The sequence below is a fragment of the Eublepharis macularius genome, chromosome 12 (assembly GCF_028583425.1).
Source record: "Eublepharis macularius isolate TG4126 chromosome 12, MPM_Emac_v1.0, whole genome shotgun sequence".
In the NCBI taxonomy this organism is placed as follows: Eukaryota; Metazoa; Chordata; class Lepidosauria; order Squamata; family Eublepharidae; genus Eublepharis; species Eublepharis macularius.
Genome location: NC_072801.1, coordinates 46874143 through 46897459, shown reverse-complemented (window position 1 = coordinate 46897459; position 23317 = coordinate 46874143). Strand labels below are relative to the sequence as shown.

The following is a 23317-nucleotide window of genomic DNA, read 5'->3' as shown; positions in this document are numbered from 1 at the left end:
CCCTTCTTCCTTATGGCCTCTTGCCTATCTTACATCATTCTGTTGTTTTTATTTCCCCCTCAGACTCAAGAATTTGAACCAGATCTATTATTTTACTTTTTCTCACAGACTAGAGGACAGGTTGTGAACAGTTAGCTGCATTTTGGGGGATTTATAGGCCTGTTGGATGAACTGCCACTGTCCCAATGTCTTAATTTTTGCCCAGACTTTCCATTCATCATCTTTTTCCTGTTCATGTATTCATAGTTCCCGTTTCTGTTGCATTTATCTCTTCTGTGTATATTATTTATTTATTTTTATTTATTTATTTCAAATTTCTATTTCGCCCTCCCCACAAGCGGGCTCAGGGCGGATAACTACATATTAAAGTACAATAAAAATTCATCTATATTCAAACATTAAAACAACAGTGTATTAATACACATTTAAAACAGGATGGTGGACAGCCTTCACAGGGAGGGTTAAGATTTTATACACCCCTTTTTTCAGGCAGGCGGAGGCCCAGCCTCAGCCATACGCCTGGCGGAACAACTCTGTCTTGCAGGCCCGGCGAAAAGATAGTTGGTCCTGCCAGGCCCTGATTTCAGCAGACAGAGCGATCCACCTGGTGGGAGCCAGGATCGGAAAGGCCCTGGCTCTAGTCGAGGCTAGGCGGGCTTCCTTGGGGCCAGGGACTACCAACAGCTGTTTGTCCCCTGATCGGAGTGTCCTTCGGGGAATATATGGGGAGAGACAGTACCGTAGATACACTGGTCCCAGTCCGCACAGGGCCTTATAGGTCAATACCAGAACCTTGAATCTAATCCGGTACTCCACTGGCAACCAATGCAGCTTGCGTAAGAATGGTGTTATAAGTGTCTTATTTGGCATTCTCGTAATAACACGCGTAATATTAAAAACACAAACGTGTACACTTTATGTTTTCTATTCAAAACTGAATTATCCAAGAGGGCTTTTTTTACACATGTAATAGGGCTGGACTACAACAAAAATGGTTCAGAAAGATGTCTGGGTAAAGGGTTAGGGACTGCGTGGACTATACCGCTACATATAGTTCATACTGTCTGTTGCTGTAAGTAGGATCCTACTATATAATTTCTGCATCATTTAACATGTCTTGCTAATGTTTATGCTTTAGCTCTGTTTTCAGATCTCTGCTTGGTCCCAGATTTCTGCAATCCAAATCCTATTGCATTGTTTATTGGATGTCACATCCTGTTGATTGTATTAGCATACACTGTGTAAAGTACCTTGAGTCTCAGTGAGACAGGCAGACTATAAATAACATTAAAGGAATAAAAGAATAAAATGTTAATTGCCCATATCCATTTTTTAAGTACAAACATTTCAGGTAGCATTATCAAATGAAAGCCTGATGCTCTTACGCTATCAAATGAAAGCCTCTTATACTGGGGTTATCTGAACAGAATGCATGCAAACCAAACATTCCTCTGTCTCTGTCCCCCTCAGACCTGTTGTCATGACTGAATGGCATGTGAATTCAGTACCCATTCTGCTCCTATTCCCTCTTCTTATGCTCGTACCATAGTCTTCATCTATTATGCTTCTCTTCAGCAGCCTCCAATTGTCCATGTACCCAAACTTTCTCCCACTTTGTGCTATTTTTCTTCAATGCAGGACATTCCCCTTAAATTCAAAATTTCACAGCATATCTCCATGGTCTAAGCAGTGAGTCACTTGTCATCGCTCTATTTAAAATAGGACATTTACTTTACTTACAGAGGGAGTGATTGGAAAACCACTGTAAGTATTCAGTGCTGTTTCTCATTACCATGAAAGAGAGGAGCCATAGCTCATTGGTAGAGCATCTGTTTTACATGCAAAAGGCCCCAGGTTCAAACCCTGGTATCTCCAGTTAAAAGGTAATAGGTGATATGGAAGACCTCTGTCTGAGACCCTGCAGAATCACTGCCAGTCAGAGTAGACAGGACCAAGCTTGATAGACTGTCTGACTTGGTATAAGGCAGCTTCATGTATTCAAATGCCTCCAAAGACATCATATCTGGACTTTCTTATGTCTCGTGGAATTACAGTGAGTTTTTGTATCAATTCTGTGGAAGTGGCAGAGAAGGGAGTCATCATGCTTGCGGACTGAACCAATCATTTTTCATGCTTTCTGTTTCTTTAATTAAAATCGTACCTCTCGGCCACAGTCATATGTCAACCATTCTTCACGATGTCGGTCAAATCCACTGGAACACCTATGGAGGAAGGGAAGTATGCACTGACACTGCAAAAATAAACCTGCTTGGTGACAATTCCATCACCCCACCATCTCTCAATGAAGCCAGGGAATAATAGTTGGGAAGTGATGAAATTGTCTCAGGTCCCATGGCTGCACAGGAGTTTTCTTGCATGTCTGTTGCTGCACACAGTGCAGGAAGAAGACACTTGGAAACAGCACTCCTTTCCTATGTGAGACAGCTTCACCCATGCACAGCCTACAGTTCTTGTAAACATCTGCCATTTAGACAGATGGTGAAATCTGCACAGGATTTGAATGAATGAATGCTGCTTAGCTTGAAAGTATCTGAACATTCCATGCCCAAGATCTGTAAAAATATCTAGAGCAGACATGCTTAGAGATCTTTAGTTGCTTCACACAAGCAGAAAGCTAAATAACATTTAGGATGGGGACTGCTGAGGTTTCTTTCAAGAACCCACAAAATATAGCTTTCTGAAAGTCTTTTGATAACAGATGCCTAGCAAACCAAACTACAATTTCCCATCTTTGGGAAATGAAGACCAATCTGTAACATACATGAGCTCTTATTCTGAGTGAAGGACATTTGCTTCAAAATGCTTGCATACTGAGCTAGCACCAGATCATCTGGCCTCATGCTATGTGGGAGGGCCGGGTTATTTTTAAGTGTATGATTTTATAATCAAAATTCCCAGATGGGTGTTGTGCACCAGATACATGGATGGATAAATGTAACAAATGAGAGACCAAAAAGACTTGCCCTAAGAAACTGAGGATTTCTTCCAACACAGCTGGGCCGGAAGAATTTTTTTTTTCTAGCTGGTTGTGATTGCATGTGTGTTGGAAAGGTGCTGTTCATGATTTTCTAGCAAAAATAGAAAACTCGGAAAATAGCATCAATCCACCTTTCTCTGCAAAGGCAGATTTTCTGAGCTTCTTGGAGAAACAGTGGAATTAAAATGTATTTATTAACAACAACTACAACAATAGTATTCATCCTTTGGGTGCTGCATGAAGGGAAATGTACAAACTTTCCAGCTGGTTGCATTTGTGCCCCCCCCCCCCGAAAATGATCTAAAAATGAGAGATCAATATGACTAGTTCTAAGAGACTTGGAATGTGGGCTAGCCAGACATCTTGGAGATTAAAAACTTGGAATATAAAGACAAATCATGTGTTTGATTCTTGGGTACATAGCAAACATAGTTGATCTTTGGGCATCGTCAGCTGTATGCAGATGGTGGGACTGCATTTTTTCCAATTCAGTGGTGGGGAACAAATTATAAAGTGATGGTAGCATGATACTTAGCACAGATGTGGAATCCTCCATCTGCGTGGTTAAAAAGAATGGCATAATATCACCTCTGGCAAATTTGTGAGGGCATGACTCATAAGGAATCCACACAAAAAAGCCAAACCTTTCGCGTTATTAATAGCTTAGTTCTAAGCAGAGTTACAGCTGTCTAAATCTATTAATTGCAATTGTTTTGAAAGAGTGTTAACTCTGTTTAGGATTGCACTGTAAATCAAGTAAAGTCATCCTGCCAATCAAGATGGAATTCTTTCTGGTTGCAACAGTGGTTCTTGAACTGGGAAGTTCTGATTTTCCCCTTCTTTAATAGGGTTGCCAACTTCCAGATGGGACCTGAAAATCTCCCAGAATTACAATTGATCTCCAGACTACAGAGATCAGTTCCCCTGGAGAAAGACAGCAGACTCTATGGCATTATACCTAACGCTGCTGAGGTTCCTCCACTACCCAAGCTCCACCCTCCTCAGTTTCCACCCCCCCCCCCAAATCTCCAGAAATTTCCCAAACTAGAGTTAGCACCCTACTTATAGGTCTGTCAAGTTGTGTTTGCTTTTGCAAGAAGTTGGGGTTTCTCAGCCATTGCAGAAGTTAACTAGCTCAGCAAAACAAGGGAAATTGTAAGTTAATGATCAGTAAGGTAATGGTCACTATTCTGAATTCTTTATATTTAGTTTGCATTTGAAACTTACAAAAGACCACTTTTTCTTATACTTTCTGCATCTCTTGGCCTTTAACCTTGGGCTTGTTTTCATATATATGGATGAAAGACACATAGCTAGATGGATAGACACATGTATCTGATGAAGTGAGCTCTAGGTCACAAAAATGTACATATATGCCTTTAAGGTGCCACAAAATCCTGTTTATAATTCACTGTGGAAGGATAACATGGGAGCTGCACAAAACACACGTACTCACATATCTTTTCTGGCCTACACCCTGAAAGATGCAAATAGGAAAATGGTAACTCAACTGGTCCAAAAATCTTTGCCATAGCCTTGTGTTCTATTACAAATGTGCATAAATGCTACATCTGTGCTCAGTGAATAAACAGAACAAGGTCCGAGAACACTAATGTGGTTCATTTGAAGGATGACCTGGGCATACATTCTGTCCCACTTGGATGTGTACTACCTTTGCAGGACGTGGCACCAACTGCAGTTGAAGGTTAGGTCTGAGGTCACACAAATTTCACAGTTCTGATGCTGAAGGCAGGCTGCAATGGAGAAAATAAAAGTGAGGACCAATACTCAACTTCTAAAATGAGAGGTGATGAGGCTGACACCTATCCTGGAAGTTGCATTGTTTCATTCTAGAAACTAGGATTGACATTCTCCAAGTGGGACCTGGAATTCTCCTGGAATTACAGCTGATCTTCAGACTACAGAGATCAGTTCCCCTGGAGGAACTGGCAGCTTTGGAGGGCAGTTTTTATGGAATCACATCCCTTCTGAACTCCCTCCCCTTCCCAAACTTCACCATTCTCAATGTCTGCCTCAAAATCTCCAGGAATTTCTCAAGCCAGATTTGGCAGCCTTACTAGAAACGGTGTCCTTGTATCCCAGAAGTGTGGGGTCAGGCATAAATACTTAGTCACTCCTTACATTCCAGGATTAATCTTTGGCACTGGACAACAGGATCTGGGGCTGAAATCTACTAAATCCCATGCTCAAATTAAGCCCAGCTGGTCTCCTATCAATTCCTGGATCAGTATTGTCAGTTACTATTTTATTGCTGACACCTTTTGACTATGAACATCTTGAATAGGAGAGTTATTTTGAAAAGAGGAAAAGTACTGATTTCCAAATACCCCCCTCACTTTTAGGGAAATTCCAGAGTGCCAGAAAGACAGGGAAGGCTTCAGTGTTGATTTAACTAAAACCCGTTTTCTTAGTATAAATTGGTATGAAGTGATCTCAGATGCAAAGAACTGGAAATGCCTGTACTTGACATTCATAATCATGAACATTTTTTTAAAGACAAGGAAAATGCATCGAAACCTCCTTCCATTGTCTTGGAAACAATTTTTAACAAGCCTTTCGCTCCAGGGAGAAGCATTCAGCATTTAATACTGATTTCATACTATCAATCAATCACTACTCTGTTTATGCTTGAATCCTGGATTTTCCTCCGACTCAATCAAAATGACTGCCAAATCCCTCCCAGATCTTTGGGCCAAACTTCATGATATGTGGAGATGCACAGACAGTTTTATGACATTATTTTGGTTCAAAAAGAAAAGCAGTTACAAGCAGGGCAAACACATTTTCTCTAGGCCCAGTACCAACTTCCAGCATACATGCTTCCCTCCCCTCCAACCCCATCCCATCCAGAAAAATCTAATAAGCCATGAAATACACATTTCTATTTCATTTATAAAGTGCCATAAATAAACTGTATTTTGATAATAGGCTTGCAGCCTGGATCTCCCCCCTCCCATCTTTTGTAAAGTGTACTAGTTCTCCCCCATACTATAAAGAGGTTGCCAGAATCAACAGAGGAATGATAGGGAAGGTGTAGCTCACCTTTTCCCTTCCTACCATCCGTCTGCTCAAAATCACTTATCTTGAAGCTCCTTTCCCCCACAAGGGCCGATTCCAGATGACTAACCTTAAGGCGCTTCAGAAAAACGTTGAGAGATTTGCTTTGGTGTGTGGTTTGGTGGGAGACTTCCTTTGGAGCTTTCTTTGGTGCATGACCTTGTTCTGTGTGTGTGCGTTTTGAGCAGAAAAAATGCTGGAAAAGAAAGGACTCCCCCCCTCTCCCCACAATCACAGGAGCCAATGCTGCTTTTTCGTTCACTATCATCCTAAGTGTGAGCAGTATTGTGCTAAAGGGAGGCAGGAGAAAAGAGCAACAGTTCCCCCAACTCCCCCTCTCACCATAGCCTCCTGTGCCTCTCCTCCCCTCCTCGAATTGTGCTGTTGCAGGTTAATGCACACGAACAAACAATGTGGGGAGCAAATAGTGAGTCGGCAGCAGGAAGGGGAATCAGCAAAAACCTGCCTTTCCCCCGCCCCCCAGAAAAGCAGTTCCACTGGAAGAGCTGCTGCTGCTGCACAAGTGGAACAGCACCTGAGGTTCCAAGCCACTGTATTTACATCCTGCTTTTCAACCAAGCTAAGCTCTACAAAGGGTTTACAACAATCAAAAGCTGGAACTGGGTCTAATGTTAGTACTGGATGTTGTGTCCTGTGGAGCGGGGTTCTCTCATGAAAGCTAGGATGAAATCATATCTCAACTCTGTCCATCCTGGACACGGGAAAAGGGAGATATCGGGGTTGCCAAAATTTGTTCTAATAATGACAAACCACACTTATTAGTCGAATCCAGCCAGCTTAGCCATTTTGGGCCCTGGTTTTTTGGGTGTGTGTGTGTGTGTGTGAAATTTACATATGTTCAGATTTTTCTAATCAGGATGACTCAAGTACAAACTAAATATTATGTTTTTAAACAACTTGGGCATGGATTCCCTTGACCGGATGCTTTTTTTCCTCAGTCAAACAGCAGCTGTGGGGGAACTCCCCAAGCATCACAGGGATCTGATTTGGATCAGAACAGTCGTGGGGGAAGGAGTACTTTCAGCCTTCCCACTGGGTTTGCCTTTTGTCTGCCTGTAGTGGTTAAATTCCCACCCTTGGCCCCAATTCCCTGCCCACAAGAAAGTGAAAAGCAGGAGGAAAATATCCAAGAAATAGAGATACCAGCTGCCCACCAATGGCAGGCAATCTCCCAGCAATCCCAGCCTCTACCCACCAATCATGAAGGAGGCATGCCCAGGAAATGGGGTGTATGTGATATGATGACATCACTTCCAGTGTGACCTGGAGGTGACAGCATAGTGAAAATGCTATGTTTTGGGCAAATGAATAAAGATTCAGCCCCATTGTGACAACATCTCTTTTGTGTAGCACCAAAAGTGATGTCATTGTGGGGTGCCATTTATCAAAATCTCCCAATATTTGGCCATTTCCACACTACTTACCTTCCTCCGGAACGCCACAGAACGTTGCGAAAAAAACACGCTTTTTTTTTTTTTGCAACATTCTGCGGCGTTCTGGATGAAGGCAAGTAGTGTGAAAACGGCCCTTGTCAAGGCAGTGCTGGAAATCACACTTCCCCATCTTGCACATGCAGCTCCCCAATGGGGCAAATAACATGAGGGCCTGATTCAGATCATCAAGACCCTGGTGCTCAGAGAAAAAGGGCTTCATACTTTAGAATACTATATCACACATGCAAGAGTGGTTGGGCAAGTAAAGGGGTGTAGGATTGCCAGGTGTCTGGAATTCACCCGGATCATCTGGTATTTTTGATGGCCATCTGGGGGAAATGTTCTCCAAATACCAGACACCTGGCCAGCCCGCCTGCCTGATGTCCTGCAGCTGTGTGGTTCTACCTGGGAATGGCGGGCCAGCCTGGATGCCCAACCTCCTGCACAGCACTAGTGGGAATGGCCTGTCCGCTCGGGTGCCCAGTCTCCTGTGGCTGCATGGCGCCCCTTGGGAGTGGCCAGCCTGCCCAGCTGCTTGGAAATGGATCGGCATGATGACATCAGTAGGGACATTCTCATGCCAGAGTGGAAGAGCCATGCAAATTTTTTAAAAGTGCTGCCTCAAGGTCAGGTATTATTCTAGACCCCTAGTCAGGGTTGCCATCTTCCAGGTGGGATCTGGTATTCTCCTGGAATTACAACTGATCTCCAAACTACAGAGATCAGTTTCCCTGGAGAATATGGCCACTTTGGAGGGCAGCATCTATGGCATCACACTCCTACCAAGATCCTTCCCCTCCCCAAACTCAACCCTCCCCTGAGTCTACCCCAAATCTCCTGGAGTAGGCGACCCTACTTCTCTCTCTCTCTCTGACAAATTCACAGCTTCCCATTGGTTATTATCAGAGGTTTGCATATACAGCAGAAAATCACGGATTGGCTGTGATGCATGGAGGGTGGAACTGGAAACCCTCCGTTACAGTAGTAGATCTGTGTTTCCTCAGTGGGGCAAACAGCAGCTCCCTAAGTCAGTTTTAGGTAAATAAAATATCATGGGGGAAAGGCCACAGCCCCTTCTCCCTGTGTTCCATAGTCCTGAACTGAATTGGGCCCCCATGCACCTGGGACCAACAGGGAATTCCCATAACATATCTGCCAATAGGGAACTTCGTAATGTGTGAATCAGTGCTAAGGCATAAGGGCCAGAGAGTAGGGTAGCTAAAGATAAGAGCTGGGGTTGAGGGAAAGAGAAAGCATTGTGGGAGGGGGGGGGAGCAGGGACAGAACCAAAGAACAGTGCAGCAAAGAGGTAAGGACTCTGTGGTCACCAGGGAGACGGGGAACAGCATTCGATGGGATTAGGGTGCCAAAAATAGACCATTTCCTCCCATATCCTTTTACAATCTCTGAGATAATCTGAGAGCATAACCTATATGCTTTATTTAGACAGGAAGGACTTGGAGAGATGTGTTCTTAATGGCTTCGCCACAATTTTGGAACTTCTTTCCCTTGGAACCTTGCCAAAGGCTCAGCATCTTTTCTGGAAGCTTGGATTCAGCAGACAATATGTTGGCAGCTGATTTGAGGGGAAAAAACTGATCATGCAAGTGGTTTACTTGCATAAGCAGTGCAATGTGGGAGTTAGGAACTCATTGGAGATCAGGGCTCTGCTTGCGTGAAAAGGAAAAAAGGGCACTTTTTCTTTTCACGGGAAAGAAAAAACATTGATTTCACATGACTGCACGAGTCCCATGTAACATTACACATGTAGACAGACTGGGTGCATAATTGTTTTTTAATGTAAGCTAGCTGCTAACATCTTGTCAGAACAAGCGCTAAGGGGCAATTTACATGTTACAAAGTTCTTAGGTTCACCCTTTGTCCTGGCGACAGACATGTTCTGGGAGTTCTGTGCTTGGAACACATTTATTTATTTACTTCAACTATAACCTGCTTTTTGTGCCAATGGGGACCCAAAGTGGCTTACATCATTCTCCTTGCTTACATTTTATCCTCATAACAACCCTGTGAGGGAGTTTAGGCTGAGAGTACATAGCTGGCAAGCTTCTATGGCAGAATGAGGATTCAAAACTGGGGCCGTTTCCAGATGGCTTACCTGCCTCCGGAACGTTGCACCATCTTGCAGGGAAAACGCGAAATATCGCGTTTTCTCGTGCGAGTTTTGCGCGACGTCGCACAATGTCACGCAAAACTCGCGCGAGAAAACACGGTATTTCGCGTTTTCCCCGCAAGATGGCGCAACGTTCTGGAGGCAGGTAAGCCGTCTGGAAATGGCCCAGGTCTCTCAGATCCTAGTCTCACACTCTAGCCACTACACCACACTGGCTCTCTTAATTCCAGGCATGTGTGGGCCAATTCAGACTGGGACAACAGTGTGTGGAGAATGGGTGCTGCTGATGAAGCCTCATGCCTGGAATTAAATTCCAATTATGGAGCCCCTCAAGGATGCAACATGCAGGACATATGGAGTATACAAGGACTTTGTAACATGTGTGCTGGCCCTTGATAACAAAGGCCTTTCTGATCAACTGGTGATTGAGGGTTTACATTGTTATGTTTTAAGTTGCATGCTTGGATTCTATTGAGATGCTTGATATTTTCTTTTTAAAAAGAGCGTTCTTCCTCTGCAGCTCTAGGGTTGAACAGGCAATTGAGTCAAACGTTATTTGAGACTGTCGGCCAGACAAGTGAGCCAAGTACGTTTCAAGAGCATCTTTTCATTTGCTTCTTTGACCTCATTTCCACTGTGACTGACTGCAGATAAGAAAGTTAAAAAACATCAAAAGTGGGATTCCTTTCTACCTTTGCAGAGCACTGATTTATAGCATGTATTAAAGCAGCCAGAGCTTGCTATTTGGAGTTGTCATAAAATACAGTCAATGGAGATAAGTTTAAAATGCATAAGTTTGCCATCTTCTGGACAGGTTTATTCTCTGCTGGGTGTTTATGAACTCAAGAAGGGGGAGAGGTGTTTGGTTTCCACTGACATCATCTTTGTGCTGAAAACATCATCTTTCTGGCCATCCCTTTTACAACACATCTCAAAAAGGACGCACAAGAAGGTGGGCAGACTTTTATTCAGTGTGGGTTCTTCATCTTAGTTTGCAAATGAGTTTGGCAGAAGCTAATTCTAAGATCAGCCAGTGAGATGTTGGAAATATACTTTAAAAACAAAGGTTTGTTGCATGAATACAGATTCCCTCCACCCAACCACCTTTAATCATGAGCATCTCATGTATCCTAATTGGTGTTTGGTTTCTGTGATGGTCCTGCTAAATGAAACAAAAGTCCAAATGCTCATATTGAAATAAATGCCGTTCCTCTTTAAGGTGCCAGTGTGGTATAGTGGTTAGCATGACAGACTAGGATGTGGGAGGCCCAGGTTCAAATCCCCAGTCTGCCATGGTAGCTTGCTGAGTGACTATGGGCCAGTCACACACTCTTAGCTTAATCTTCCTCACAGGGTTGCCGTAAGGATAAAATGAAAGAGAGGAGAATGACGTAAGCTGCTCTGGGTCCCCACTGGGGAAAAGGCAGGATACCAATGAAGTAAAATAAAAAATCAATGCCCTACCCCAGATGGGGGAGGGGGGTAAGCACTAGTCGATACAACCTATTTTCAGAAATACCCTGGGGGGGCATTCAAACAGATCTATATTTTCTTAAGTAATGGAGGCTTATAACAAAAGTACCCAAGAACCCTCTGCAGCAAAAGGATGCTTTATCATGCGTCTATGCATTATGACTCACTGGGCAAAGGCACAAACTCCACCGCAGATGCACTTGTGATCTTGCTGGAATCCAGCTCCACACGGTGGTATTCATAGATGGTTCGACGCTGAGGTCCTAAAACAGATTAGGAAGAGTGTTAGATCAAGGGAGGGCTTCACTCCACGTTTTGTGGGGTGCAGTCATCTCGGAACGCCTACCTTTTTGTTTGCACAGCAAAGTATTAACGTTTAGGCAGTCACTGAGTAATTTACAGTCAGGCAGGTTGATTTCTAGCATCTTCTCCTTACTGGAAGTGGGGAAGAGCAATGTGGTTGAAAACAGTGTCACTGCTGTTGTTAGGCAACCATAAATTAATCCTTTTTCTTTGCTGGAAGTGGTTATTAAGATAAAGGCTAGTTCAACAAGCTAGCTGATAGGATACCTGTCCAGGGATCAAGTTTAGCTAATCTCTGGACATCACACTTCCATTTCAGGACTAAGTTGCTCTTCCAGGAAGAGTTATCTTGTGGTTGATAAGAAATCATATAAAACTTCCTTTAATTCCTTGGAGCATTCTGCTGGCTGATACTGGGAGCACATTTCCCCATTTGCCAGCTACAGTCCTCAGCTTGCCACCTTCTGGTTGTTCCCGTGATAAAAGCTGCCCCACCTGGTATCGATGAAGGGCTATGCTTCTTTCTGTGGTTGCTCCCACTTTATAGAACGGGCTCCCTGAGGAGGCAGCAGCATCCTTGGAAATTTTTAGGAGGCTCTGCAATGCTGTTTTTTTCAATCAAAGCTTTTAACGGAGTGTAGATTGCCGGCATTTTATTACACGTTATGAGGTTTTACTAGCTTATATTAGATTGAGAGGGTATTGTTGTACAATATTTTAATTATGCATGCTAAAACACTACCTTGAGTCATGGGAAAGGTGAGATATAAATGTTTAAAGAAATGACAGAAATAGAAAATTAGGACATCAGAAACTAACTCTTTTCTTTTAATCCTTACCCCTTTTAACTTCCACTTGGCTTACTGGCCTGAGTACAATTTCATCAACACCATTTTAGACTGTTCTGTTTTATGTGCTTTTATGTACTGGCTTGCTTTTATCAGCTGTTTTTATTGGCATTTTTAATGGACTTGGTTCAGTTTATTTACATTATTAACTCAGACTGTTTTGTTGATATATTTTTGTTGCTAGAATTTGTTTTTAATGTCTGCTTGTTTTTGTTTTATTGCTGTGAGCCACCTCTAACAGGTCTGGGGAGGTGCCATACATGTTTTCTCAAGAAATAAATGTCTTCTTGTGCTGTTCTTCAATTTTACAGGGAATTTTTTTAACACAGGCGAGCATTAAAAATGTGATTTCCCACCTGCTGTTGGAAGTGGTGCAATCCCTTTTGCTCTCCACCTCACTCTGCAAAAATAGATCATGATGCAGAATGCAGCATTCCTGTGTGAACCTGGAGAAACTAAAAAAATCTCTTTCTGCATCTCAGTCAAGCAGTTGTATTTGTATTTAATATATTTTTGCAAGAGTTCAAATGATCTTAGAGTTCTGCTTCCTGCCTGCCTCCACTGTTCCCCCTCACTGCAAATCAAGCTGGACTCACCAGATATATCAGGGGAGGAGTTGCTGATCATGAAAGCATCCGAGAGGCCGGCTTTGACAGGGTGTTGTGTGGCACTGATTTCCAAGATTGACATGGGGATCTGGAGCCAGGAAAGGTGAAAAGGCTTTGAATACACCCACAGCAGAGTTACATAAAGGTCAAGAAATGTTCTACTTTTCCACACTTTAAGGCTCTCTCATCTCTCAATGGCTGGATGTGGATGGCAGAATGTGGGAATACTTTGAAGAACCATCATTCTCTTTCATTCTATACCTCACATTTGGACTGCTTACCTCCTTGTAGCCAAAGACAATTCTGCCATCAGTGTGCAAAGCTGCTTGGAAGATGAAACAGCCTCTGTCTTCCTTCCCTTCCAGATATACTTGGTCCCACTGAACAACAAAGACAGTCCCTGTGGGAAGAAAAGAAGGGACATGGAAATTAAAATCTCTCTTGTTATACACAGAATCATGGAAAGAATTCAGAGTCTATCAATTACATGGGTTCCCAAACTTTTTCAGCCTGCAGGCACCTTTGGATTTCTAACAGAAGGTGGTGAGTGCAACTTCAATATGGCTGCCACAGGAGGTGGAGCTGAATGCAAAATGGCTGCCCCAGGAGGTGGAGCCAATGAGGTTATGCATAACTCTTATAGTAACTCTTCAATATTTCAGGAAGAAACTCTGTTTAATGGGATGCCTTTTAAAACAAGCATATTGTTTAAAAATATTTTCTTACACATGCACACAGTAATGCAGTGAAGATCCTTGCGCTTCAGTGGCAACTCTTGCTGAAGCAGCTAAGCCAACCAGACCTCCAATGGCCAATCTGAAGCCCTGCTGGAAAAAACCCCACTCAGCCCTGCCTGCTTTCTAAAAACACTTGGTGGGCACCAGCAAAGTTGTAGTAGGGGTCATGGTGCCCACAGACACTACATTGGAGACCCATAAATCCCTCACAACTACAGGGCAGGACCATGTACTCCTTCACAGATTAACATATTCAGTTTAGAGTGGCAGCATTTACTAGTGGTTGTATTGGACTGAAGAAATCCCAGTTCAAATCCCTTTGGCCTGGTGATGTCTGGGGGTGGGGTCTGGTGCTGTTAATGCACCACTTAAGGTCAAGGTCCTTTCTGGCCCACTTAGCCTTTGGAGCTGTTGAACTCCTAGTTTAAAACTTTTGTTTCCTGCAAAGCAAAGGATCTCCGGATGCCCCAAGGATGTGAGCTAAGATGGCTTTGGGTTTGATCCAGACTAAATTTTTTAGTGGTTGAATGGAACTTTTCCGCCTCTCCTCTTCCACTGCAGCTCACTGATCTCCATGAAATGCTTTTCTCTGGGAATCAGGGACCCTGAGGAATTACATGCAGTGGGGAAGAGGAATAGGTGGATATTGTCAAGTTAATCTGAATTCAACCTATTATGTGGGAAGGCACATGAAAATGTACCTTGGAACATGGGCCGATCTGACCAGGATGAAGATTCCTCCCAGCTCCAGAGATGACCCTCGGTCAGACCCTGCATATGAACATAGCACATCCACAGAGGGTCTTTTTTTTTTTTACTGAAGTTGGAACTATTTTTCTTAGTTTCCTGGGGAGTAATTCTAAGCAGTTTCCCCTTATTATTGATGAACCACAACTAAACCCACTTAGCCATGATCCTGCACATGGCTCATTGTAAAAGGCAGCCACAGATGTCCCAGTGTGAGCTATGGTGCACTATGCACTTTTGGGTCAGAGGTGCTCATGATATTTTGCAAGCATCTACTCGTACTTCTATGTTTGTACATAATTATATCAATTCTGTAAAATATTCTATTCTTTTGCAGCAAGGACATTTCAATTAAGCTTTTTATTATTTATTTATTTATTTTTATTTTACCTCATTTGTACTCTACCTTTCTCCCCAGTAGGGACCCAAAGTAGCTTATATCATTCTCCTCTCCATTTTTTAAAATCACAACTATCCTTTGAGACTAGGGAACAAAAGACCTTACATAGATTATACACACACATGTACATACAAATCAGCCCACAGAGATGGTAACCCTGGTAACAACCATTCTAATCACTGCTACAACCACATGCTCATGTGCTACCCAGTCCTCATCCATCCTCCTGCACTAACAACAAAGTCACAACCATACACCCTGCTATTGTGATGCAACTCTCTAACATATAGGCTACAAATCACACACCACCCACACAACTGCAAGAGATTATTATCACTAGGATGTTTATGTCCTCTATGTCATCTTAAAAGAGACCTGACACATTGGCTGCCTTCCAGTACTGAATCCCCACCAAACAGATCTTGAGTAGGGATAACAAAGTAATATATGGTTTCTCCCTGTTCATTATTTAGATTGCCAGCAATAGCCAGGGAGGATCTATGTGGAGAATTTGTTTGAATCTTGGGTGGGAGCCAGCCTGCTTTTTCATTCACTTTCACCCAATTCTTCCTCCTTCAGCCCTTGCCTCACACAGCTGTCAGGTTCCAGCTCCCTAGGGTAGGAGTCCAGGTCTGCCATGCCCTCCGGTGTCCTTCTGAGGGGAGGGACATAGGAGATGGGGGGACATGGGGGGGCATAGGAGATGCCTCAGTCAAGTTTCAGCTTATCAAGGCCTCTCTCCCTTGCCTAAGCCTCTTCCCTGCCAGCAAGGGAGAGGTCTGGCCCTTCCTTGTCAGATGCCCTGGATCCTGCCTTTTAAAGGTCCCCAGGGGAGTGGGAAAGTCCCAGCTCAACCAATGCCCCGTGACTAGGGGCTGAGCTCTGTGGAACATGGCCATAGGAGAGGCTGGGTTCCCAGTGCAGGTCTCCTCCCCCCATGCCCCAGTGATGAGAGAAATATGAATAAGGATTGGTCCAGATCTGCTTATATGTGTGAGAAGGGGGTTGCATGGATGTGAAGGACCACAGAATCTCTCACCATTGTCGAAGAATTTGACAGTGGAATTGCGGGAGTAGCTAGGGTTGAAGTTTGCCATAAGAGGGGCAACATATTGTGTGGCTGTCAGCATCTGGTGAATGACGTCGCCCATGAAGATGAACCCTGGCAGGAAACCAAAAACGACAAAGCAAGTTATGTCCATATTACAATAATGTTGTCTCTTATAGGCATTTGGTGAGCCCAGTCCACTAATTCCATTGCCCTCTTCCCTTGAAATGCTGGGCTCACAATCCACTTTTCTAGCAAATCATGGAGGCCATTGAAACTATGGTCCAGTGATTTCATTGAAATCCCTTTGAAGAACTCAAAGTGGCATACAAAGGATTTCCAGGGGATTCCCCCATGCAGGCACTAACTAGACTCTGCTTAACTTCAGCAACTTGGCTGGATCATGTGTCTTCCAACTATATGATGGTACCACTGCAAAGAGCAGTACTGGGGAAATAAATAATCAGGCCTTTCACAAGTCCCATTCAGTATACCTGAGAAGGAAAATAAATGTTTCAGGATTTGCTGACATCAAATGTACAGCACAGGGATCTTCATTCCTACTCGTGTCTGAAGAAGGGAACTCTGATTCTTGAAAGCTTACACTCTGGAAATCTTCTTGGTCTCTAAGGTGCCACTGGACTCAAATCCTGCTGTTTTACTACAGACCAATACGGCTACCCATCTAAAACTTAATCTTTCTCATGCAGGATGAGGCAGTTTATTTAGAGTTCCCAGGAGGTCTATTTAGATACTGTCTAAATTCTTAGCTTCAGTGAGGTTGCTGGATTAAACTATATCAAAGGCCTTTAGTTCTGATTACTAGAGATGGACACAAACCAAAATATGAACCAAAATTAAGTACAAACCAGGCCGGTTCGTGGTTTGCGAACCGCAGTTCATCAGATCCCGTTTCTGACGAACCACCATGAACTTTAGGCTGGCACGTTTGGTTCATTTTTTGGTTCGTGACTGCAGACAGCCTGGTGCCAATCAATCAGTTTCCTAGGCAACAGGGGATGAACTTCCTGAAGACCTTCTGCTGACCCGGAAGTGACTTTCTGCTGGCCTGGAAGTGATGATTTCTCTGACCTGGATGTGACGTTTTCACAAAACAAATGAACCAGTTCGCGAACTAGGGGCAGGTTTGTGAAAGTTTGTGGTTTGTGAAATTTGATGAACCATGAACCGCATGGTTCAGTTTTTTTCCATTTCGTGCCCATCTCTAGTTCTGATAACAACTCTAACATTTCAGAATAAAGAGTGGGAGCTAATCAGGTCTGCTCTTATCCACTCAGCTTCGAGTGATGGGGTATTAGCTCCCCTCTTTTTACATACGAACACAGACATAGACATCTTTAAAAGGGGATTAGACAGATCCATGGAAGATAAGTCTATCAGTGGCTGATAGCCACAGTGACTAAGGGGAATCTCCACATTCAAAAGCATTAAACCTCTGAATAGCAGGGTCAGAAGGCAACATCAGGGAATGGCCTCGAATTCTATGCCCTCTTGTTGGCCCTCCCCAAGTAACTGGTTGGACACTAATAAAGAGTCCAGTAGCACCTTTAAGACTAACCAACTTTACTGTAGCGTAAGCTTTTGAGAACCGCAGTTCTCTTACATGCACAGTTCTCTTTGTGCATCTGACGAAGAGAACTGTAGTTCTCAAAAGCTTATGCTACAGTAAAGTTGGTTAGTCTTAAAGGTGCCACTGGACTCTTTACTATTTTGCTACTACAGACTAACATGGCTAACTCCTCTGATTGGACACTGTATGAGACAGAACGCTAGACTAGATGGATCATTGCTGGTCTGATTCCATAAGGTTCTTCTTACGTTCTTAGTAAGTAGGAGTAAGCAGGGAGTGGGAGTAAGCGGGAGTAAGCAGGCCACAGGTTGACTTGGACTTTCTCACTGAAGGTGCTGTCTGCTCCCTAGCCAGGACACAAGCATGGAGCCAGGATATAGGTACTCTTTACTGGGCCCAAGGGAGCCTGCCTGGGCTACAAGCCCATACGCATAATAGAGTCGATTTTAGAACTAAAAGTAAAATTTTGAGGATGGGATGAGAGCGTATTGGATTACCTCCCACCATGTCTATGAAATGCTTGCTCCTTGGACATTCACCTAGCAGATAGGTACCAGGCTAAGACAATTTTTACCATCTGAGTGTCTTCCCCAACTATTTCCCAGCTACTCTGGAAATTGTATTTATTTATTTTATAGCCATATGCTATTCTGTCATTTTAATTTAGCTTGTCCTGATTTGTTTTTTTTATAGATTCCATACTGAATTTGGTCAAGTTTTGGTTTTGGAGGTTTTTGAGTAGCTGAGTTGTTATTGTCTTTGTTTTTATATATGGTTTGAGAGCTTGTTGTGATTTAGCATGGCAGGCTCACATCAGTGTGTCTCCCTCATTGCTCTTCTCACTCACTCTCATTTCAGGAAGGTGGGAAGGACCACTTGGCCTTGGTGGCAAGAGAAGGAAGTATTTCCTACTCTTTTTCAAAGTAACCCATTTCTAATAATACTTAAACACCACAAGTTTAGGTGAAAAGAATGAAGCTGACCACAGCACATGCACCCAAACCATCAAAGCCATGTTGCTTCTGAAGCCTTTGCTCCATCTTTAGAACCACCCACCTGTTTTCTCTAAACCCATTGTGGTACCCAGTAAGGCTCACCTCCTGTTGCTATGGTAACTTGCCGCAGGTGATGCCCATAAAAAGGGAAGTCAAATGATAGAGTGACTCTCTGTAGGAAGATAGATGGAAATAACAGCATGAAGGCAGAAATTGTGCTGGGTGATGTGTCAACTAAGTTCATATTCACATATTACGAAGAGAGAGAGAACTGGGCAAACTATGCTTGAAAAACAAATCTAGATACTGTACAAAGGCAAATCAGTTTGGACTAAATTTTACAAATTAATTCCTATATATATGTGCATTAGCAGAACTTACATCTGTTAATCATAAAGAAAGGCAAGTAGTTATTCAGAATACCGAAGCCACATGGTAGGGGTTGGAGGGGTACTGTGTTTCTGTTCCACTAAATGAGATCTCTTCCAGTGAAGGAAGCCATGTGTCAAAGGAAATCTCCACTACAGGAAGACATAGCAGAAGGAAGCTAATGGCTCCAATCCCATATGACCTTCAGTAATGCCACCTCAAGCAAGGCTCTTCCTCTGGCTTTTGAAACTTTGTCACACATAGCACAGTTTCTCAGATTATCTTTGCTAACAAACTGAGATTCTCAGGGTTCTGAATTCTGTGCATGAACTTGGATCCATAAAACTTGTGTTATGCATTCGTGGAAGCGCAGCTGAGTACAGATTTTATTGTGTGGGTGGAAAACTGGAACAGAACGCCTTCTCAGAACGGGCTGCAGCTTGGATCCCTTGATGAAGATATTTAACATTTGGATCTATAACCAAAGATGTACAAAAACATGAAAAACCTTTTCCTGTGCCACTCCATAATCAATGTGTTCTCATACAAAAATGGATTCAGTTGCACTGGGGTGTTTTAGCCACCCTCATGTTGTAGTTCTTTATTTGAAAGTTTCACTAAAAGGGTATTGACTGGAGGCAAGCATGGCATGCTCAAAACCCTGGAGAACACATATTTAAGATCATAATGTGGGCTCACATGTGATACCACATTTGCAAAACTTTCTTTTTGTTTAACTCTTCAGGATCTAATGATTTTTTAAAAAACATCCCTGATTGAGATCAGGGTCAAATCCACATTCACCCATTACCCACATGTTTATTGGATATCTTCCGTTTGCCTCCAATCCGCAATTTTTTCCTCTTCGTTCACATTCCTGCTTCCAATCCGTCTTTCTTGCGTGTCCCTCTGGTCACACGGCTACTCGAAAACTGCTTTTTTGGGCAGGACCTTTTTTCCCCACTCATTTTTTTAAAAAAAATTTTGAGCGCACTTTTCCGTTATTTCGATCTTGCCTTATAAAGAAACATCATTGAAGATAATGATGCCCCTCTTTCCCCCACTGACAGCACTGATGGCTCTCTCCCGTTTCTTTTTTGGAAATTTGGAAGCATGTGGGAAGCTTTCGTGGGCATTTCCTATGCAGGACAGTTCAGTGCCTGAATTTTACTGAAGTTTCACTTCCTTGGAGTGTCATTATTTCGATATTTCATAATTTCGATATTACAGTAATATAAAATAAAAAAAATAAAAAACAGTTAAAAAGGAAGTTTCGCGAGTCCGTTCTGAGGATGGATTCACCCCAAAATGATTTTTCAAATTACCAGATTTGATTCAGAAACAGCATAATCAATAAATCCAATGCTATGAAGTCAAAAACAGTCTTTTGCAGACTACGGAGCACTTGCAAGTTGAATCAGCCAATAGGAACTTTCAGAATGGCCGGAGAGACAGGAAGTGGGGTGGTTTTTAAAAAAACCACGTAAATTGCGCATTGGCCCGTTCACGGCCACCGTGAAACTCCCGTTGAAAACCTGTGACCACATATTCGGGAGAAATGCGAATGAAATGCATCTGTTTAATGAGGTAATGTGACCGGCACTCGGAATTGCGTGGGGAATGCGGGGAACATGCGACTTAGAATGAGTAATGTGGATTTGACCCCTGTGAGACACCACATAGCTGGCAACACGATAGCAGTTTTATATCGTTCCAGCAATTAAGAAAAGGGAAGTGATTCAATACTGATATGCTACTTTTACCTCTAGAAACTAAGAGGGGAAATGACATGTTGATGTAATAGTTATGTTAATGTGGTAGTAACAATAAGGATAGCTTGGAATCTCAGTAAAGTTTTTTCATTTCTTTTCCTTTGAGGGGGATCATAGGAAAAAGGAGGAGGCTACCACCAGGAGATCAACCAAATGGAAAGACACTTTCTGGAATGCGAGAGTGTTCAATTTAAATAATTTTTAAAAAATTAAGTTCAACCTCTTCTCAATGGCTCAAGAAGTTATTGAAAGAAAAGACATCTCCAATAAGGTAAAATCTCCTGAAAAGCAGTATCTAAAAAGAATCTTCAGGAGAATGCAAACCAAAGGAGGGCTGGTGGCCAGAAAGGTAATATCTCTAGGACAGTGGTATCAAAAGGATTTATTGTTAATATAATGGATAAATAAGGAAATAATCTACATTCCATGATTTACATAATGTGATTTACCTGTTAGAAGCTATTATTTCTTCTATCAGTATACAATTACCATTAAAAATTTTGTTACAACTGTATTGTTACGTATAATTTCTATGCCAATGTTTCTGGAATTTAGGATCACTTTGACCCAAATTAGCTTTGGGATGTAGCATGCTTTGTGCAAGGTGCTGTACTGGGTCTCAGAGGAAGCAGTCTGATTGGGGGAGGCAGATGCCCCAGGGGAACTACTGACCTGATATCTGCTACTCTACAGTGCTACCACTGTATAAGGCCAGAGGAAATACTGCAGCTTTCAAGGCCACTAGATGAGGTGACTTGAGAAGCCGGTGCAGGGCTGCCAGCTTCCAGGTGGGCCCTAGAGATCTCCTGGAATTACAGCTACAGGCTTCAAAGATCAGTTCTCTGGAGAAAATGGCTGCTTTGGCGGGTGGACTGTGCGGCATTATATCACTCTGAAGTCCCTCTCCTCCCCAAACCCCACAATTATTAGCCCCTAATACTGACCCTGTAACTCTTTTCTAGAAACACCCTTAATTTTTTTTTAATCAATGTCAAATACATCTAAGAACTGTGACTTAGTTGGGGGGCCTATCTGACCCTGATATTAGGGCTTTTCCGAAGCATGGAAAGCAGGAGTGGAAAAGGGCCTTGCCCCCATGCCACACTGAACCCTCCCAAAAAAGGAGGGAGGGAGAGCCTGCCCAGCCAAGTTGTGCAACTGGGCACCATGAGATTGGGCAGGTACATCCTTTGCCATAGCCAGGCAGGTGCATCCCATCCAACCTCTCAGGCCAGGCAGGCGTGCCCCCATCCCTCACCATGGTGAGGCTTGGTGGATATGTCCTGTGCTCTTGCCAACGCAAACCCTCCTTCCCTGCACCTCCAGTTTGTGCTGCTTCTCTCTTTGGGCTGGGGAGCCCTGATGTGGGTGGGTGGTCTCAGCAGGGAGGGCTGTCACCCAGGCCATCAATTGCCCAGGACTTTTCCGACTGGCCTTAATGGCCAATCTGCCCGATAGAAGAGTTAAAAATGTAATTAGTCTTTCATACCTTCTGGAAAGATTACCTTCTACTAGCAAGAAAGTGATCACTGTTACTGCTAGCAAAAGGAAGAGGAAAATCAGTACTCAAACAAAAATGATTGGCAAAACATTAGAGGGGTGTGAACAAGCACCCAGCCCTGGAATGGTGAAGTAGATTAAGAGGTAGACTCACTGCAGCCTGTCTGTGTGTATTGGAGAGGATCCCATGGACTTGGGTCCTGTTGACTTTTGCAATGTTCACCCAGAGATCCTTGGCTCGCGCTTCACCTGGACTGTAAATCCGGGATATGTAGTAGCTGTGGTTGTCTTCCTGTGAAGAAAAAAAGACCACATGAGACCACACTTGCACCCCTTGGTACCTACCTGTGACCTTAGTACCTTTGCTGTGGCCCGACTGCATGAGTACAGTGAGGGATGAAATGAGGGTAGGTGGTAGTTGCAAATGTGGCTCTCTGTGAGCCACCAAATGACTACCACTGAATGAGTACCACCTTTCATATTCCTCAGGAACTATCTCTGCTGAGAATGAGGCAGGTTAGGGATGTAATTATCTATGTACATGAGAAAAAAATGGAAAACATACAAAGAGAACTGAATTAATTGCATCCACAAGGAACCAGAAATGGTAGCTACTGAACTATAGTTTACAGTTTACAGGCTGGGGCTGGAACTAGAGCAGTTTTAAGTATATATATTTTGCTATTGTTTTACTGTGATTTTATTGTATATATTATGTTTTGTATTGCTTTTAACTGAGGAAGTTTTTGTGAATCTCTTCAAGCTCTTAATTGAAGAGAAGCAGTATATAAATCAAATAAATAAATACCAAATTCTCAGTGAAAACTGTGGGCAGGATTCTATAGGCCTTGGTGGCCCCTATTGGACAATCCAGTTTCAGGCATATACTCTCTTTCTGTGGTTGTGTTGTACAACAAAATCCCATCCCCACTTCAAAACACAGTGATCACAACTGAACAGAAATTACAGCTTGTTCATATGTTAATTGAACAAGCATAGTCCACCCATGCATATGTACCACGTGATCACCATACTTGTGATCATTAGCAGCAGAAAAACTGAACCGATTCCACAGATAATTATTGTTTCTGAGGTGATATAAATGTTTATTTGATGTTGCATTCATCAATGGATGACCATACATATGAGAATGCCAACCGATATTTTGAAATGACAATGGTAAAAGTGGCATCTTAACAAAGGGATGCTGGCATTTCTCCACACAGAGGTTGTCTAAAATAAATCATAATCTATCTGGACATTGT

General features: G+C 43.0%; 1 protein-coding gene across 1 annotated transcript in view; it reads right to left on the bottom strand.

Moving 5' to 3' along the window:
* Nucleotides 1–23317, bottom strand: part of PLXDC1 (plexin domain containing 1) — a 71694-nt gene that overhangs the window by 15529 nt on the left and 32848 nt on the right. Inside the window, exons 3-10 of the mRNA XM_054993609.1 lie at nt 22207–22344; nt 18514–18583; nt 15817–15939; nt 13175–13293; nt 12882–12981; nt 11302–11397; nt 4671–4752; nt 2162–2222 (exon numbers count right to left, since the gene is read on the bottom strand). Coding sequence (XP_054849584.1) covers nt 2162–2222; nt 4671–4752; nt 11302–11397; nt 12882–12981; nt 13175–13293; nt 15817–15939; nt 18514–18583; nt 22207–22344 — 789 coding nt within the window. The remainder of the gene's footprint in view (nt 1–2161; nt 2223–4670; nt 4753–11301; nt 11398–12881; nt 12982–13174; nt 13294–15816; nt 15940–18513; nt 18584–22206; nt 22345–23317) is intronic.